This window comes from Coregonus clupeaformis, chromosome 13, assembly GCF_020615455.1.
Source record: "Coregonus clupeaformis isolate EN_2021a chromosome 13, ASM2061545v1, whole genome shotgun sequence".
NCBI lineage: Eukaryota > Metazoa > Chordata > Actinopteri > Salmoniformes > Salmonidae > Coregonus > Coregonus clupeaformis.
In genome coordinates, this window is record NC_059204.1 from 13,404,779 (window position 1) to 13,424,993 (window position 20,215).

At 42.3% G+C, this 20,215-nt stretch overlaps 1 protein-coding gene across 1 annotated transcript in view; it reads right to left on the reverse strand.

The window, feature by feature from the left end:
* Positions 1–1,903: 1,903 nt before the first annotated feature.
* Positions 1,904–20,215, reverse strand: part of jam3b (junctional adhesion molecule 3b) — a 43,677-nt gene continuing 25,365 nt past the window's right edge. The window contains exons 2-9 of the mRNA XM_041893811.2: positions 6,431–6,499; positions 6,171–6,284; positions 5,805–5,957; positions 4,816–5,018; positions 4,007–4,106; positions 3,321–3,450; positions 3,051–3,105; positions 1,904–2,953 (exon numbers count right to left, since the gene is read on the reverse strand). Coding sequence (XP_041749745.1) covers positions 2,918–2,953; positions 3,051–3,105; positions 3,321–3,450; positions 4,007–4,106; positions 4,816–5,018; positions 5,805–5,957; positions 6,171–6,284; positions 6,431–6,499 — 860 coding nt within the window. The 3' untranslated portion in view covers positions 1,904–2,917. The remainder of the gene's footprint in view (positions 2,954–3,050; positions 3,106–3,320; positions 3,451–4,006; positions 4,107–4,815; positions 5,019–5,804; positions 5,958–6,170; positions 6,285–6,430; positions 6,500–20,215) is intronic.

Consider the following 20,215-nt stretch of genomic DNA (forward strand, 5'->3'; position numbering starts at 1 on the left):
GTGTGTTCGATTTTACACACCTGTCAGCAACGGGTGTGGCTGAAATAGCCGAATCTACTAATTTGAAGGGGTGTCCACATACTTTTGTATATGTAGTGAATGTAGACACTGGTTTGGTGCTGGAGATGAGGTTGAAAAGTGGCGGAATTGCCCTTTAACCAAACTACTAACCTTATGCTTAACGTCTAATTTTGCAACATAATATCCCTATTACATGTTACTCAGGTAACATAAATGAAGTTACATTCGGGGAAGGAGTCAGCGCCATCTTCAGTGACCGGAGAACAGGTATGCAACATTTTGACCGATGCCATTTGATCACAAGCGGACACTGTGATAATGTGTTTGTCTGACTTTTTAGTTTTTTTCTTCATAGGTTCAACGACTGGAGCAGAAGGACGTGTCCTTCAATTGATGTCACCTGATCAGCAGTAAGTACCTTTTTTTTAAAAATCAAAGTCAGCATTAAACCATATAACGGTCAGAATGTTTCATCTAATTAATTTCTTGTGTTTTCAGAACTCCAGTGCCAAGACAATGGAATGTGCAGTCCCCACTCAATCAAAAAAGAATGAGACAAATCCAGCAGTAGCTGTTTCTTTTTCATGTTCTCTTCTGTCCATACTGAACACACTTGATGTCCTATCTAAAATCATATGGATATTTTCTTTATTTTTGTAAATGAAAATCCAGCACGCATGTCAGAATATTATAAGTGAGTTTTATTAATCATAAACATCCGGTTCAAGAATTCTCAGAGGATTTGTACCAGGCCCGAGATGGGCGTTACATTAGTTTGGTTCAGAAAAATCATGTTCTCAATCAAATAAACATGTGAACACTTGAAACGCTTGAACCTTTACATGATTTCAACGCCAACCTCAAGCATTGGAGAAATTAGATGCAAATTAATCAACCTTGGATTGGAGGAAAAGCGTGATTGGCAGTCAGTATTTGGCTTAGCTAGCCCCAACCACAGAACATGTATTGGAATCTCTTTGACTGTGTATTTAAAACTACATATTGCAGGTTTTGAAGAGGGTGATTTAATAAAATATCTTATTTTCGATGCCTTGGAAGTTGCAGGTGTTTTCTGGCCTTTATGGTAAATGTAGGCCTCAAGTAGGCAACATGCTTGAGTGTTTCTCCATCTATTTAATCTGTTAACAAACGTGTATTCTTTCTTCTGTTTGTGTACTAGTACTATGTGTCTTTACTCTTTACCAAAAAGAATTCCCACTATTTAGGCACTAATTCATAACAAATCTCTATTTCTACTCCAATGGAAAAAAGTGTAATCCTTCAAAACAATGCTAAAAGAAAATAATCTATTTACAAAACAAAGCAGATATGGAAAAATTATTTGGGTGGGAAAATGTTCCATTATTCTTGTCTTAAGAATAGGTGGCAATGTCATCATTCCTCTCGAACGCCGTTTGTAGAGTATTAAAAATGCAATTCAGGTTTTTGTGCATTTTGCAGGATTGAGATTGAGAACAATCCCTTTAAAATAAAATGTAAAAATGTGTTAGATGGCATGAAGCTGATCTACTTTTGTAATGTCAGAAGGCACTTAAGAGGAATGATCTTTATCAATGTACAAATGAAAACCTTCAGTACCTGTTTTGTAAAAAAAACTATTTGTATCTGCATTAATTGGTTTCTACTAGCTACAGGCAATTACTGTAACGTTTTGTAACTCTTGGAAATAAATTGATTTGGGAAAACTTCAAATACCATGTCTAAGTCGTTTACTAGAATTTGAAATTCTGTAGGTTTTTTGCCTGGGGTACAGAAGATGGAACAATGATAAACTTCCTATGTGCAAACATTAGGCAGATCGTCTCTACCATGACCATGTATTTTTCAAACCATGGAAAGAGTTTCATATTGCCTCCGGGGGGGACGACGACGACGACACACCAACAGTTATTTATATACAATTGTTAGCCAACATAAACCCTACCCTGTATTACAAATACTCAAAATATTCCTGACATACAGCAACAACAAAAAACTGGACAGTATATTCAATATATACAAGATAAACTCAAGCATAGAAGGACACTTAAAATCAAGAAGCAGCACTGATTGTGTACAGTATTTCCCAGCTTTTGGCTGGTACTCATTGAAGCCTCTTACTGTCCAAGAACTATCTACAAGCATCAACATTTAACTTTCTTTCAATATTAACATGGAAATCCCAGCAGTAAATAAAATATGTAAGACCATTCTAGAACCAAACCTTGATATGTTAATCCAAGTCATTTTGTAATTGCATATTATTATTTTTTTGATCAGAAAGGTGGATTTTTACAGCTGAATACTGAGTGGTTGAAACTGTTAAATATTTTTCCCACAACCAAATAAAAAAAGTATGCTAGTATTTTACAAATATTTAAAAAAGTAAACCTTTATCTATAGGCATTTCAAAATATATTCCATCAAAAATAGTCTGACAAATTTTGCTGGTAGAAAAAAAAAGTTATATAAATGACAAAGGTTTGAAGCAAATGTTTAAAGTAGAAATGTGTCATGTTAGATTTACTTCAGAATTTAGCTTGACGTTTTTCCCTCCTGGCAGAACATCTTACATAAATGCTTTTTTCCAGCAGATAGTGTTAAAAGCCTTTTTAAAACATGCGATAACTGTAACATAAAAATCTCCATAATTTAGCAAAATAAGTTGTTTGGTGATAAAAGGGGCAACAAGCAGGTTTCAATACTTTGTCTGTAACGATGGTTAATAGTTCTATATAGATTTGTGAAAACTTGTCACCTTTGGCAAATTTGAATCGTTTCAGACGTGCTGAGAGCTCAAGGCACGTACTGTGGCAGCTCACTGGTCATCTCACACACTTAGTGAGTTCAGTCCAAAGTATCACACCTTTCACTTCCATGCCCTTCGTCTTCCTCTTCAGATGACAAATGAAGATTTGTGTCGGAAGTCGCCCTAGAATAAAAAGGGAAGAGCGAGTAAGGAAAAAGTTGGACTGCCTAGTTTTACTTTTTTGAGTTCAATAATTATTTTTAGTTTTTTCTTTATGCACCTCGTCCTCTGTCCTGACGTAGTCCACTCCGTCTCCTTTGGCTGGGGCTTTGTAACTGTCAGACACAATGTAGACATGATCAGAAGGCATTTATGTTGTTGCAAAAACAACACATAAGAATTGTTCCATGCATGTTATAAAACCTTTGGTTGTGAGTTGACCAGGTCAAGTTGTGAAGTCAAGGCTGTTCATAAGGTCTAAATCGGCAAATGTTAAACCTCAATGAGCCATGACCCATTGCCGCGCTGCTCAAGAGGAAGTCTCACTCACTTGTTTCCTGTCTGTTTCTGGCTGACGAAATAGCCTCGCTTGTACGCACAGCAGATGCCCACTGTTATACACAATAGCACCACCACCACCACCAGCACTCCCAGGATGATCCCGGCAATGTTGATGTCATCTGGGGAGAAACAACAGGAAAAACGAAGAATTTAAGTTGAGATATCTTCAACTGGCTCTTTATGAAGGAAATACCGGACTACTGGAATAACATGCTTCAACATGTAGGATTGGGCAATATACCGTATACTGGGGTATTTCGGAATACCGCCAGTATGATTTTCAATACCATTTTTAAGCCACTGCTTATAACTAACTATAAGTTAAGTATAACTATATGAAATCTACGATGTGTCAAATAAATTATATCCAGCTCAGGGCTCCAGCTATGCATTTGGTTTGTTAACTTTCTAGCTAAGTGGCTAGATGTCAAGATCAAGCTTCTTGGTTACAGCAGAGACATTCAATCCCCTCCTGGATCAAGATCCCTGTTGTCTAAATTGTTTTGTGCGTGTTTTTTTATTGTATTTATGGTGCCCCTTGTGTGCAAATTCGGTAATACCGTATACACTGGTATGGTACAGAAAGGGTATGACGGTATGAAAATCTGGATACCGCCCAACCCTAGTGTGTTGTGTAACTTGTGTACAACTTTGTCAGCTGTCAAACAGACTTACAGACTTCCATTGTCTGCGGTCCACATTCTGAGTGACCCGCGTCGTTCTTTGCTCGGCAGAAGTACTCTCCTGAGTCGTCCTTTCTGACAGCACTGAATTTCTGCAGAGGAAAAACCAACAACAGTATAACCGGTGTCCTTTTGTTCTGGTGTATGTACAGATGCTGTAAAATATATTGGCAACCTTAGCACTTTACAATGGAGTGCAATGGAGCAGAATGTTCCATTTTTTCTTTTCAAAACTGGTTGACTGGTTATTTTTACCCTTTAGGCACCTGCAACTCACCACAGTTTAGAAATTACACAGTAAATGTGAATCATTGCCTCCAACCAAATTAATTTGAATTTTGAATAACTTAGTCCAGACTATTTTTGGACTTTGTAGTGAAAAATCTCAATTTCAGTTTAGATTATACTTTTTATGGGTCCTATGCCATTGTAAATCAAACAAATGCACATGTAAACATGTACAGTTTTTAAAATGTCAATGTGGTCTTCAAGTTAAAGGGGCCGGTGTAGCATGTAGTAGGGTGTGACTCCCTGGAAGTATGTCAGTGACAGCCAGGCCAACCTTTAGAGGCTAGTGTGAAGGTTGAGTGGAGGGCCCGGGGGCGAGCCATTGACTGTGTCTGGCTGAGCAGGGGAGAGAGAGTTCAGGAATGTGCCAACCAGGACAGCAAATTCCCCTCATGGCTCAATCCCCCGCACACCATCAACTGTCTCCCCAAAATATCCGCCCCTACCCCCACAGCCTCGCCCTGCCCTAGAGTCCCCTTCCCTCCCAGTCCTCACACAAAAACACACACTCACCAAGGTGCCAGTTTCGGCGTTGAGCGTGTAGGAGGAGTTGAAGAACTTGGGGCTAGTCTTGGGGTCATCGGGGATCTCCTCCTTGTTGCGGAACCACTGGTACTGAGACTTGGGGAATCCTTCGTCCTCTACGCAGCGCAGCTCCGCCGCCTTCCCTACGGGCACCGATTTGGGGACAGCACACTTTGGCACCACTGGCTTCACTGTGGACACAAGCACACATTCAGCAATGGCAACATTCAGCATCTGATTGTGTCAAAAACAGCACAGCCCATGAAACACATTCGGCTATAGTTACTAGGCCAATGAATGACCTCCGAGAATGGGTACGCGTCTTTTGCCCCGTGCCAAATCCTGCCAACCAAACACACTTTCCATCTTTAGCGCTGCGATTTAGCAGGGATGCAGTTTCAGAGGTTTCCCCATATAGCCCAGAACACGCCTTTGGGGCAGGGACGGGCCAGTCACAACGCATCCTCATACGTGTGCCAAAGAGTTGGTGTGACCTACAACACGGTTTCAGCTTACAGCATTGAAAGTATCAACCTCTAAAGCAGCTTCATTTTAGTAAAACTGAGGAAATTATTTCCTGTAAGCTGATATGGCTGTTTTTAGGGACAATGAAAACGTTCATTGTGTTTTGTATGTTATGCTTCATAGCAACTTTCGAAAGTAAGGTTTAAGACTAACAGCAAATATTTTGGTAGTGAAATGATGAATGCATTAAAGAATTGCATCGCAAATGACTTGGCAAACATACAATTTGAGCTAGGTAGTGGCAATTCTCCCTTCCCCAAACATGCAATTTCAGTCATAGCGTCAGGGTGATGCATCTTTGTGTGGGTGTATCGTCTTACATTTGTTCTGGCTTCAATAATATACCACTGTTTACTTTAGTAATACAACTAATTATGTGATTATGGTGCAAAAAGCTGGTGATGTGTTGAGTAGACGTGAGCTGAAGCGGCTCGGAGGGATGATATACCTACCTCTTACGACGAGGTTGATCAAAATCTCATCAAAGGTTTTCTGGTCAATTGGGGCGGTGACCTCGCAACGATAACTGGCTGAGTCTGATCTTGTGGCATTGGTGATCACTAATGTTGCAGGCTCTCTGATCCTTGCTCTGCCCTCCAAATCTCCTGCAGGAGAAAAAAACACGCTGATGAGCATAGAACAGAATGTCATTCCCTCATTAGTCAGAGAACTGCTGTTTGTAAAGCAGGAGTTGTTTGTGTCTGTAAGATGATCAGAATTTTGTGGGTGGGTTTTGTCCCTTTGTGTCACATTGATATTGATGTTAGAGATATTAGTGAAGATGCCATTAAGACAAAGCACTCAGTTGAGTCCGTTACCTGAGATCTTCTTCTCAAAGTAGACATAACTGGGCTCCCCATCCTTAATTTTCTTCCATTCGATTCTGGGGTCGTTTGTGGAGATGGACTCTATCAAACAGGACAATTCGATAGCTGCCAGACGAGACGAGAGGAAATTAGATGCAAGGTTTTCAAAAGGAAGAACCCAAGGATGGATGTTGTCTGGTTCTGGTTCTTTAGTGTCATGTCAAAGTCAAGCACATCGGTGTATACATTACAACATCTCTATTGACTCTTACATTCAAACTCGTTGGCCCATGGCGCATCATTCGTTGTTCTCAGAATCACTGCCAACACGTTGAAGTAGCCTGCAAAACAGGAAAGAGGAGGAAGAAACATGAGTCTCACAGCCACACAAACTTTGCCATTACACTGATGACTTCACAAACTACGTGCGATGTCCATTAGTGCCTGTTTGTCAGGCTATAGTTGGTGAGCTCACTGTTACGCCCCCATTAGGGTTGTTTCTAACCAGTCAGCTCATCCAAAATTCCAGAAACTCAATTAACATCAATCCCCTCGCTCCCAGTCTACCACCCCACCCAGACGCATTCTTCATTCTTCCCAGCGTACCATGGCCTGGATCTGTTACCTTCCATTTTTAGTCTGGCAGGGCGAACCGACGTGGACTTAAGGGGGGCGCAGTTTCTACGCACTGTGAGTAAATGTGCAGTGAGGCATGTGCCCTTCTCGGCGCAAGCTCTCCCATGCCAGTGGCTGCCTGCTCGGCCCCTCTCTCTCTGTCTCGCTCTCTCTGGGTCTGACATGAGTGCCCATGTGGCAGTAATGGGCCACGAGCACCCTGGAAACACGCCCCGCTTTGCTCTGTGACAGGGATGGGCGCTGGGAGTGGGCACTGCTGAATCATCCCGACAGGCCATTCCTCCACACATGCATACCAACCCTGTCATACAACCATGAATAGTCTCCCTGAGACTCAGATGATGCTTCGGCTCAAGTAGCTGCTGGTCAGGGTCACAGAGGCTTGGTCAGTTGGCTTGAGTGAACTCTGCTTGTCAGTATGAATGAATGTCCTAAAAGGGATAGTTCACCCAAATTACAAATGGACATATTGGTTTCCTTAACCTGTAGGGCCGGGACGATACCAGTATCGCAATATTTTTTCCATGGAAAAAATGAAAACACGAAGCAGACCTTACTCTTTGGTCCTTGAAAAACCTGCTGTATGTAAAATATTGTGTGCTATTGCTTGGAAAATAAAAACATGTGACTCTGGATGACAACATAATGTTTGTTTTCAACATTAGGGCTGTTTTTCTAAAGAAGTTAAATCTGCTTCGTGTTTTGTTTCCTTGCCACGATACTAACGAGTATTGTGATACTGGTATTATCCCGGCCCTAATAAGCAGTCTATGGACAAAGTATGCCAGCAATCCATGCTTTGGTTTAGTTTCCCTGGCACTGTTTCCAAATGCTAACATTTTAGCATTTGTGGCACAAATCCCATTCAGGTCATGGTACCGATATTAGCATTTTTCACACATCATATTCAAATAATCTATAAGTGACTTTGTTGAGATTTACAATCAATTTTAGATACTTTCGGATGATTTGGACATGATGCGCCCAAAATACTAATATCGGTACCATGACTTGAATGGGATTTGTGCCACAAATGCTAAAATGTTTGGAAACAGTGCAAGGGAAACTAAACCAAAGCATGGATTGCTGTCATACCTTGTCCATAGACTGCTTACAGGGTAAGGAAACCAATGTGTCATTTGTGTGAACTATCCCTTTTTATTCCCTGCATTGTGAGCCACTCCCCACTGCCAACCCCTAACTTTACTGTTATTAGATTTATTCTCCTAGTGACGCACTTTGACTGAGGCCAGTGTCTACTTCACCTGACTGAAACCAACAACCAACTCCAACTCTGTGGGTGTTTTCATTAACTGGTTACCTCCAGGGACCTTACTGATCCAGTAACACAGCTTGGCGCCTCATTGCGTCCCAGCAAAAGAGGCCTAAGTGCCCTGGTCCATTAAAAAGACAGGAGCACGTTTAGAGCCTTTTACCGTCTGAGTTCACCGGGCCTCTGCTGACACATTGAATTAGCAAGACACCACACAGTTCTTTCACACAGTAAAACGAGTCTGCGACCTGAAGAGACAAGTCTGTCTGAAAGCATAAGGTTACAGATCCTTTGGTAGACCTTTCCCCAGGAAACTCTTCTCACACCCAGGCATTAGTATGTGTATTTCCTGTCCCCCTTACCCAGGTCCTGCTACGTCAAGCTCAGCTTGCTTTGGTCTCATACCAGTTCCCTGCTAACTATCCAATGCACGCATGTGTGTGTGAGCTGTTTGGGGTCGCCCTCTAAAGCAGACTGGGTAAGCTGCTTACCCTAAGGTCTCTGAGATCATTACTAGACCACAGCTTGTTTACCTTATGTCGTCAGTTTAATGCTATACATTGTCCCACGGGGTGAAAAAGGTGAATATTCACCCACTTACCTCAATATAAGATTAAACATTTAATGAGATGTAAAGTTCAGGAGTGGGAGTGATGGAAAGGAAGGACTATAAGTAACTCTTTAGTGTAGGCCTTTGAAGCTTTAATGTTCCCCCATTGCTAATGTTAATTGCTATGAATCTTTAATAGCAATATTTTGGGCTTTGTCTCTCGAGATGTGATCCATTTCATACAGTTCTAGTTAAACAAAGACAACACAAGTTAGGCCCTGAGAGTAAAACGTTCTACATATATATATATATACAGTGGGGAAAAAAAGTATTTAGTCAGCCACCAATTGTGCAAGTTCTCCCACTTAAAAAGATGAGAGAGGCCTGTAATTTTCATCATAGGTACACGTCAACTATGACAGACAAAATGAGGAAAAAAAATCCAGAAAATCACATTGTAGGATTTTTAATGAATTTATTTGCAAATGATGGTGGAAAATAAGTATTTGGTCAATAACAAAAGTTTCTCAATACTTTGTTATATACCCTTTGTTGGCAATGACACAGGTCAAACGTTTTCTGTAAGTCTTCACAAGGTTTTCACACACTGTTGCTGGTATTTTGGCCCATTCCTCCATGCAGATCTCCTCTAGAGCAGTGATGTTTTGGGGCTGTCGCTGGGCAACACAGACTTTCAACTCCCTCCAAAGATTTTCTATGGGGTTGAGATCTGGAGACTGGCTAGGCCACTCCAGGACTTTGAAATGCTTCTTACGAAGCCACTCCTTCGTTTCCCGGGCGGTGTGTTTGAGATCATTGTCATGCTGAAAGACCCAGCCACGTTTCATCTTCAATGCCCTTGCTGATGGAAGGAGGTTTTCACTCAAAATCTCACGATACATGGCCCCATTCATTCTTTCCTTTACACGGATCAGTCGTCCTGGTCCCTTTGCAGAAAAACAGCCCCAAAGCATGATGTTTCCACCCCCATGCTCCACAGTAGGTATGGTGTTCTTTGGATGCAACTCAGCATTCTTTGTCCTCCAAACACGACAAGTTGAGTTTTTACCAAAAGTTCTATTTTGGTTTCATCTGACCATATGACATTCTCCCAATCCTCTTCTGGATGATCCAAATGCACTCTAGCAAACTTCAGAAGGGCCTGGACATGTACTGGCTTAAGCAGGGGGACACGTCTAGCACTGCAGGATTTGAGTCCCTGGCGGCATAGTGTGTTACTGATGGTAGGCTTTGTTACTTTGGTCCCAGCTCTCTGCAGGACATTCACTAGGTCCCCCCGTGTTGTTCTGGGATTTTTGCTCACCGTTCTTGTGATCATTTTGACCCCACAGGGTGAGATCTTGCGTGGAGCCCCAGATCGAGGGAGATTATCAGTGGTCTTGTATGTCTTCCATTTCCTAATAATTGCTCCCACAGTTGATTTCTTCAAACCAAGCTGCTTACCTATTGCAGATTCAGTCTTCCCAGCCTGGTGCAGGTCTACAATTTTGTTTCTGGTGTCCTTTGACAGTTCTTTGGTCTTGGCCATAGTGGAGTTTGGAGTGTGACTGTTTGAGGTTGTGGACAGGTGTCTTTTATACTGATAACAAGTTCAAACAGGTGCCATTAATACAGGTAACGTGTGGGGGACAGAGGAGCCTCTTAAACAAGAAGTTACAGGTCTGTGAGAGCCAGAAATCTTGCTTGTTTGTAGGTGACCAAATACTTATTTTCCACCATAATTTGCAAATAAATTCATTAAAAATCCTACAATGTGATTTTCTGGATTTTTTTTTCTCAATTTGTCTGTCATAGTTGACGTGTACCTATGATGAAAATTACAGGCCTCTCTCATCTTTTTAAGTGGGAGAACTTGCACAATTGGTGGCTGACTAAATACTTTCTTTCCCCACTGTATATATATATATATATATATATATATATATATATATATATATATATATATATATATATACTACCGGTTAAAAGTTTTAGAACACCTACTCATTCAAGGGTTTTTCTTTATTTTTACTATTTTATACATTGTAGAACATCCAAACTATGAAATAACACATATGGAATCATGTAGTAACCAAAAAAGTGTTAAACAAATCAAAATATATTTTATATTTGAGATTCTTCAAATAGCCACCCTTTGCCTTGATGACAGCTTTGCACACTCTTGGCATTCTCTCAACCAGCTTAATGAGGTAGTCACCTGGAACGCATTTCAATTAACAGGTGTGCCTTGTTAAAAGTTAATTTGTGGAATTTCTTTCCTTTTTAATGCGTTTGAGCCAATCAGTTGTGTTGTGAAAAGGTAGGGGGGGTTACAGAAGATAGCCCTATTTGGTAAAAGACCAAGTCCATATTATGGCAAGAACAGCTCAAATATGCAAAGAGAAACGACAGTCCAGCATTACTTTAAGACATGAAGGTCAGTCAATACGGAAAACTTCAAGAACTTTGAAAATGTATTCAAGTGCAGTCGCAAAAACCATCAAGCACTATGATGAAACTGGCTCTCATGAGGACTGCCACAGGAATGGAAGACTCAGAGATACAGTGAAGGAAAAAAGTATTTGATCCCCTGCTGATTTTGTACGTTTGCCCACTGACAAAGAAATGATTAGTCTATAATTTTAATGGTAGGTTTATTTGAACAGTGAGAGACAGAATAACAACTAAAAAATCCAGAAAAACGCATGTAAAAAATGTTATACATTTATTTGCATTTTAATAAGGGAAATAAGTATTTGACCCCTCTGCAAAACATGACTTAGTACTTGGTGGCAAAAAACCTTGTTGGCAATCACAGAGGTCAGACGTTTATTGTAGTTGGCCACCAGGTTTGCACACATCTCAGGAGGGATTTTGTCCCACTCCTCTTTGCAGATCATCTCCAAGTCATTAAGGTTTCGAGGCTGACCTTTGGCAACTCGAACCTTCAGCTCCCTCCACAGATTTTCTATGGCATTAAGGTCTGGAGACTGGCTAGGCCACTCCAGGACCTTAATGTGCTTCTTCTTGAGCCACTCCTTTGTTGTCTTGGCCGTGTGTTTTGGGTCAGTGTCATGCTGGAATACCCATCCACGACCCATTTTCAATGCCCTGGCTGAGGGAAGGAGGTTCTCACCCAAGATTTGACGGTACATGGCCCCGTCCATCGTCCCTTTGATGCGGTGAAGTTGTCCTGTCCCCTTAGCAGAAAAACACCCCCAAAGCATAATATTTCCATCTCCATGTTTGACGGTGGGGATGGTGTTCTTGGGGTCATAGGCAGCATTCCTCCTCCTCCAAACACGGCGAGTTGAGTTGATGCCAAAGAACTCCATTTTGGTCTCATCTGACCACAACACTTTCAACCAGTTCTCCTCTGAATCATTCAGATGTTCATTGGCAAACTTCAGACGGGCATGTATATGTGCTTTCTTGAGCAGGGGGACCTTGCAGACGCTGCAGGATTTCAGTCCTTCACGGCTTAGTGTGTTACCAATTGTTTTCTTGGTGACTATGGTCCCAGCTGCCTTGAGATCATTGACAAGATCCTTCCGTGTAGTTCTGGGCTGATTCCTCACCATGATCATTGCAACTCCACGAGGTGAGATCTTGCATGGAGCCCCAGGCTTAGGGAGATTGGCAGTTATTTTGTGTTTCTTCCATTTGCGAATAATCGCACCAACTGTTGTCACCTTCTCACCAAGCTGCTTGGCAATGGTCTTGTAGCCCATTCCAGCCTTGTGTAGGTCTACATCCTTGGAGAGCTCTTTGGTCTTGGCCATGGTGGAGAGTTTGGAATCTGATTGATTGATTGCGTCTGTGGACAGGTCTCTTTTATACAGGTAACAAGCTGAGATTAGGAGCACTCCCTTTAAGAGTGTGCTCCTAATCTCAGCTCGTTACCTGTAAAAAAGACACCTGGGAGCCAGAAATCTTTCTGATTGAGAGGGGGTCAAATACTTATTTCCCTCATTAAAATGCAAATCAATTTATAACATTTTTGACATGTGTTTTTCTGGATTTTGTTGTTGTTATTCTGTCTCTCACTGTTCAAATAAACCTACCATTAAAATTGTAGACTGATCATTTCTTTGTCTGTGGGTAAACGTACAAAATCAGCAGGGGATCAAATACTTTTTTCCCTCACTGTACCTCTGCTGCAGAGGATAAGTTCATTAGAGTTACCAGCCTCAGAAATTGCAGCCCAAATAAATGCTTCACAGAGTTCAATTAACAGACACATCTCAACATCAACTGTTCAGAGGAGACTGTGTGAATCAGGTCTTCATGGTTGAATTGCTGCAAAGAAACCACTACTAAAGGACACCAATAAGAAGAAGAGACTTGCTTGGGTCAAGAAACACGAGCAATGGACATAATACCGGTGGAAATGTGTCCTTTGGTCTGGAGTCCAAATTGGAGATTTTTGGTTCCACCTGCCGTGTCTTTGTGAGACGCGGTGTGGGTGAACGGATGATCTCCGCATGTGTATTTCCCACCGTAAAGCATGGAGGAGGAGGTGTTATGCTGTGGGGGTGCTTTGCTGGTTAAGGCACACTTAACCAGCATGGCTACCACAGCATTCTGCAGCGATACGTCATCCCATCTGGTTTGGGCTTAGTGGGACTATCATTTGTTTTTCAACAGGACAATGACCCAACACACCTCCAGGCTGTGTAAGGGCTATTTTACCAAGAAGGAGAGTGATGGAGTGCTGCATCAGATGACCTGTCCTCCACAATCCCCCGACCTCAACCAAATTGAAATGGTTTGGGATGAGTCGGACCGCAGAGTGAAGGAAAAGCAGCCAACATGTGGGAACTCCTTCAAGACTGTTGGAAAAGCATTCCAGGTGAGGCTGGTTGAGAGAATGCCAAGAGTGTGCAAATCTGTCATCAAGGCAAAGGGTGGCTATTTGAAGAATCTCAAATATAAAATATATTTTGATTTGTTTAACACTTTTTTGGTTACTACATGATTTCATATGTGTTGTTGCATAGTTTTGATGTCATCACTATTATTCTACAATGTAGAAAATAGTACAAATAAAGAAAAACCCTTGAATGAGTAGGTGTTCTAAAACTTTTAACCGGTAGTATATATACAGTGGGGAGAACAAGTATTTGATACACTGCCGATTTTGCAGGTTTTCCTAAAAATCCAGAAAATCACATTGTTAATGCATTAATGCATTAATTTGCATTTTATTGCATGACATAAGTATTTGATACATCAGAAAAGCAGAACTTAATATTTGGTACAGAAACCTTTGTTTGCAATTACAGAGATCATACGTTTCCTGTAAGTCTTGACCAGGTTTGCACACACTGCAGCAGGGACTTTGGCCCACTCCTCCATACAGACCTTCAGGTTTCGGGGCTGTCGCTGGGCAATACGGACTTTCAGCTCCCTCCAAAGATTTTCTATTGGGTTCAGGTCTGGAGACTGGCTAGGCCACTCCAGGACCTTGAGATGCTTCTTACGGAGTCACTAGTTGCCCTGGCTGTGTGTTTCGGGTCGTTGTCATGCTGGAAGACCCAGCCACGACCCATCTTCAATGCTCTTACTGAGGGAAGGAGGTTGTTGGCCAAGATCTCGCGATACATGGCCCCATCCATCCTCCCCTCAATACAGTGCAGTCGTCCTGTCCCCTTTGCAGAAAAGCATCCCTAAAGAATGATGTTTCCACCTCCATGCTTCTCGGTTGGGATGGTGTTCTTGGGGTTGTACTCATCCTTCTTCTTCCTCCAAACACGGCGAGTGGAGTTTAGACCAAAAAGCTCTATTTTTGTCTCATCAGACCACATGACCTTCTCCCATTCCTCCACTGGATCATCCAGATGGTCATTGGCAAACTTCAGACGGGCCTGGACATGCGCTGGCTTGAGCAGGGGGACCTTGCGTGCGCTGCAGGATTTTAATCCATGACGGCGTAGTGTGTTACTAATGGTTTTCTTTGAGACTGTGGTCCCAGCTCTCTTCAGGTCATTGACCAGGTCCTGCCGTGTAGTTCTGTGGTCCTCTGTAGCTCAGCTGGTAGAGCACGGCGCTTGTAACGCCAAGGTAGTGGGTTCGATCCCCGGGACCACCCATACACAAAAAAATGTATGCACGCATGACTGTAAGTCGCTTTGGATAAAAGCGTCTGCTAAATGGCATATTATATTATATTATATTCTGGGCTGATCCCTCACCTTCCTCATGATCATTGATGCCCCACGAGGTGAGATCTTGCATGGAGCCCCAGACCGAGGGTGATTGACCGTCATCTTGAACTTCTTTAATTTTCTAATAATTGCGCCAACAGTTGTTGCCTTCTCACCAAGCTGCTTGCCTATTGTCCTGTAGCCCATCCCAGCCTTGTGCAGGTCTACAATTTTATCTCTGATGTCCTTACATAGCTCTCTGGTCTTGGCCATTGTGGAGAGGTTGGAGTCTGTTTGATTGAGTGTGTGGACAGGTGTCTTTTATACAGGTAACGAGTTCAAACAGGTGCACTTAATACAGGTAATGAGTGGAGAACAGGAGGGCTTCTTAAAGAAAAACTAACAGGTCTGTGAGAGCCGGAATTCTTACTGGTTGGTAGGTGATCAAATACTTATGTCATGCAATAAAATGCAAATTAATTACTTAAAAATCATACAATGTGATTTTTTGGATTTTTGTTAAAGATTCCGTCTCTCACAGTTGAAGTGTACCTATGATAAAAATTAAAGACCTCTACATGCTTTGTAAGTAGGAAAACCTGCAAAATCGGCAGTGTATCAAATACTTGTTCTCCCCACTGTATATTTTTTAAAGCATTAGAAGTGACATGGCATAAAACCAGTATAAAACAGTATTTTCTTAATAATGCAACACTGCTTCACAGATTAAAAGTCAGAAAAATACTCATTTTTGGAACCAGCATTGCACAATTAGCTGTCAAATTAGCTACTGTACTGTATTTCTATACTGAAACATCAAATAGTTTTGTCAAAGCCTGCAGGTTATTCACATATTCCTCTATCCCACAATATCGAGGGACAAGTGGAAAGTGTTCAGGCGGAAATAATAGAATAGCTCCACGTAGAAAAAACTTTTTCGCTTGTTTGGTAACTTGCTAATGTCTCTGACAAGCCCTTGCAGCCATGGTTATGTGAAAAAATGTATTTTTGAAATGTCAACTCCTTCTACTTGATTGGAATAGTCACAGAGGGAGAGATTCTCAACTGCCAAAATCAATTCTATAGTAGAATTGGTGCAGAATACAGGTGAATATCAATCACCACTTTCCTCATATATTTCTAGCTATATGCAATCTTATCTGCACAACTGCACACATTTCTTCCCCCCTCAAAGTTCAATTATGCATGTATATAGGAGTGTATGTTAATGAGGGAATTATATAGGCCAAGCATCTCATGGTACAGCATGATAAAATAAAATAAAAACCTATTGATGATTGTGTGCACATTAAAACAATAAAGCCACATAAGCTTACCTAAATATATCACTTAGCACAATAGTATTTTGTCTTTGATTTCACCAAACAGCTTTATTTTTGTTTTGACTAGCTTAGGCTAGCTCCTGTTCCATCTTCCTTGTTAACTCACAGTATTAGGTGCAGATTTGGTACTTAAGTGAGCTTGACACTCCGATAAAAGGTTGTGAGGTCTGCCCTAGAAGCAGCTGTCCAGGAAAAAGTGTGCAAAAACCCCAGTCAAAATGAATAACATTAAAGTCCCATCTACATCCAGACCATAATATTAAAGTCACAACTCTCTTGGCGAGTGCAGAAAACAGCTTTTTAAACAACACACTAAATAATACTGTGAAAATATACTGTCCTGACAAGTCCCAACGTTTGGTAATTTACACACACAGTCTTGTCTGCAAGCAGGAAGGCTGAATTCTTAATCATTTCCCAGGGTTGGCAGGCGAGGCTAGGTGAACAAAACGAGATGGAGCGGATCCAGCAGGCCGGGCCCTTGGTTGAACATACATCCTCTTAACAATTACATCCTCCTGAGCGTTTGCACGGCAACAGATGGAGCTTTCCTGATGGGGGCATTAGCAGTGAGGCGGCAGTGGCCAGTAAAACGTTTGAGGACTAAGCGGCAATAAGGAAGTGAGACTGTGCACTGTGGGACAGGTGTCTCCTGTCTCTCTTCCCTTCCCCTGTCTGCCTCATCCTGACCTATGACCCCTCTGTCATCCTGTCTTCTCTCTCTCTCTCTCTCTCTCTCTCTCTCTCTCTCTCTCTCTCTCTCTCTCTCTCTCTCTCTCTCTCTCTCTCTCTCTCTCTCTCTCTCTCTCTCTCTCTCTCTCTCTCTCTCTCTCTCTCTCTCTCTCTCTCTCTCTCTCTCTCTCTCTCTCTCTCTCTCTCTCTCTCTCTCTCTCTCTCTCTCTCTCTCTCTCTCTCTCTCTCTCTCTCTCTCTCTCTCTCTCTCTCTCTCTCTCTCTCTCTCTCCCTCCCTCCCTCCCTCCCTCCCTCCCTCCCTCCCTCCCTCCCTCCCTCCCTCCCCTGGGACAGACTCTAAGGTCTTGACCGCTTCCCAGTGCCATGATGCATCCCCTAACACCTGCGTCTGAGAGGCTGTTGTAGTGTTTTTCACTGTCTTCATATACAGTAGATGGCCAGGTCTTTGTGGTGTGTTTGTGCCTGTGTGTGTAGTTTAAGCCCTCAAATCATGCAGGTGCTCCGTGACCTACAGTACCCTGTCTTTCCTTCTCTCTTTCTCGTCTTCCTGGCAGGGCACAGTTGTGTGCGATCAGGCAATCTGTATGGAAGTATTTTAATCTCCCTCACCCTCCTCAAGAGGGACGACTGGTTCTTCTTGGTAATCTTAGTGTAATGCCCTGATAAAACCCCAGGCTTTGCGATGTTGAATTAAACAATAGACGAGGGACTGGAGACAAAAGCCATCCCTTGGCTTCATTTAGAATTATACGCAGATGACATGGAGCGATGGTGACTGAATTGAGGACTAGAAAATGGATGCTTGCATGTGAATCGGCGCCTAGCTTTCTATGGTGTTCCTATTGGAAAAAGCAACAATATTTCCCCTTCTGATAGTAAAAGAAAGTTATAGAGGAGTGTGACGTCATAAATGGAGGGGTTCATTAAGCTTCCCAGTGAAATCCCCAAAGTAACAACTCTGCCTAGCACCTCCGCGAGATACACCCACGCCCCTTTAAAACCCCCAGACATCAAAGTACCTAGTTTTGCAAATTATCTGCTAGTTGCTGTTTTTCAAAGCTTTGTTTGTGTAAGGCTACACCCCTTTGGAACACACACAAACACACACATGATTAGTGATCACACGGGACTTGGTAAATGGGCAGAATCTGCTTTGACACGTCTAGTCAGTGAACATTGAGCACATCCCGTTCATTCAGCAGCGCATGAAGCAGATAATATTCCTAGTTATTTTTAAACTGCTGCATTGATTCAATTCCCCCATGAGGAGGAGGGCTGTGTGTTCGCTGAGCAAGTGGTGCCCACGGAACAATGCATTATCCTCCTCAGTCAGAGATGGCAATTGGATGGGATGTGTTTCTGTGCTCTGCAACTTTCACTCCATATGTGGATTGTGTTAAACTAGGCTCTATCCCAGTGCTAAGACATATACTGTCCAGTATAACATTCCTTAAGACTTAAGCCCTCTTCTCCCTCCGCTGCCCTAAAAGGCTCTGCATGGCTGCCTGTTGGCCATGGTGTGTAGTGGGTCACACATTCTCCAATTCAACCACTCGGGTAACTGCACTCCTGTACCTCCACAGTGTCTTGGCCTGGAGAGTGTTTTACTTGTAGCTGAGGGAGTCTATGTGAACACTTGGAATTCCTTCAAAGAGAGTAAATATTTATCTTTGCAAGCAAAACTAGGTTACAGTTTTTGTCACCACATACTTGACCACTGAGTTTTCTTTGGTCGGTGCTGCAAGAAATTAACTGGCAGGCCCTTCATGAAATGTGCACGCTAAACCAGATTGTGGTTTGAGTTACGTTTATCCCAGTAAATCCAAAATGCTTTCACAATACTGTCAGACAGGATAGTTTTCAACAAAGATAAAATGTTTTTAAAAAGTGTTGTTTTCTCTCAAAAATACGGCTCTGATACATTTTACCCCTGGGCAATGCCAATTCTCACTTAGCTTAGTTGCTAATGTCTATCTGGATGCAAAGCCAGACTAATGAATTAGTAAATTGACATTTACATTCCATATAGCATAAGCTCCTTGCTAAGAAATGATTTGCACTGATTCCAAACAAATCATGCTCCAGTTTCCACAGTTTCTATACCTAAACATGCAAATTCCTGGACTTTCTTCCCTTACCCCACCAGTAACCAGAAGCTCTGGTGGTGACCCACCTGTTTTTGTGAGCTGGGGAGAAAGTGGCTGAACTGACCTCAAGTCCTCCGTGAAAATAACAACCCCTAATAACAATGACAATAGGAGGGACTGATTTTAGGGCTAAGCTCACAGGCCAAGTGACCGCAGGTTGTGTGGTCACAGCTGTGGTCATCCGGCAGTGGCGGTGGCCTTCAGTCCCTCAGTGGAGGTCACTCTCGCCAGCTGACTTGTCCGGTCAACTTTCTTATCCCCCCTCACCCCTATTTTTACCCTTCTACCCACAGTTTAACATTATGGGGGGGGGATTCATAGTGGCGAGGGCACACTGAAGCCTCGTTACATAAGCACTGAAGATTACCACCGTGGGCCCACTAAGACCATACCAGAGGTCTTTTGTGGAATTTTCATCTCTTTTCTTGACATTCGAAAAGTGCCAGTTCTGTTCTTATTTGATGACACTAATAACCTCTGGTTTCAATCAAACACTGAATCCATCTGTTCATCCACCAAGCTTGAGCTCTGACAAGATTTCTGAAATGAAATGTTTGTCTGCTGTCACAGACGGGCACAGATGAAACCCTAGGAGCAATAACAGCATCTGCGTAGGCGGCAATCAAATAAGTAACCCTAGGCAACTAAAACACTTTATGACTATTGCAGTGATATGCTGTGATTGCACAATATGCTGTGATATGCTAAGATTCTCACATCTTCGTGCCTAATTTTCCCGAATCACAGTTTGTTGCTAGACTTGCCTTGCCATTGCTGTTTTCCTCTCTCTTATCATAATTGGGTAATAGCTGAACAGGCTACAGATGGCACCGGCGGAAAGTCATTTTGTATCCAGAAGGCTGGTGTTGCTAGTGGATACCAGAGCTGGGAATGACGTCACATTGGCTGCATCTATATGATGATTGAAACAGTCTCTGGGTGATTGTCAACTGTTGTGAAAGGATGACAGATCTGCTGATAACGCGTACAGGCAATCAAATTCCAAGTTTGGAAATGTACAGGAGGAGCTTTGTAGTCTTCCCTCATTCCAGTGTGACTAAATATAGTGCAGTTCAAGCAAAGATAACGCAAGCCTCAAAGAAAATTCCTCAGATACTCCTTCAGCTGCCGAGCAAATGTCACCAGGTTTGATCTTAAGAGAGGAGGGCTGAGCGTAGTGACAGTGCAAGAGAGCAGCAAACTTCAATTGTATATCAAATATCTTGCTATATCAAACGGTATAGTAAGAGACCTACTGCTGAGAAACTG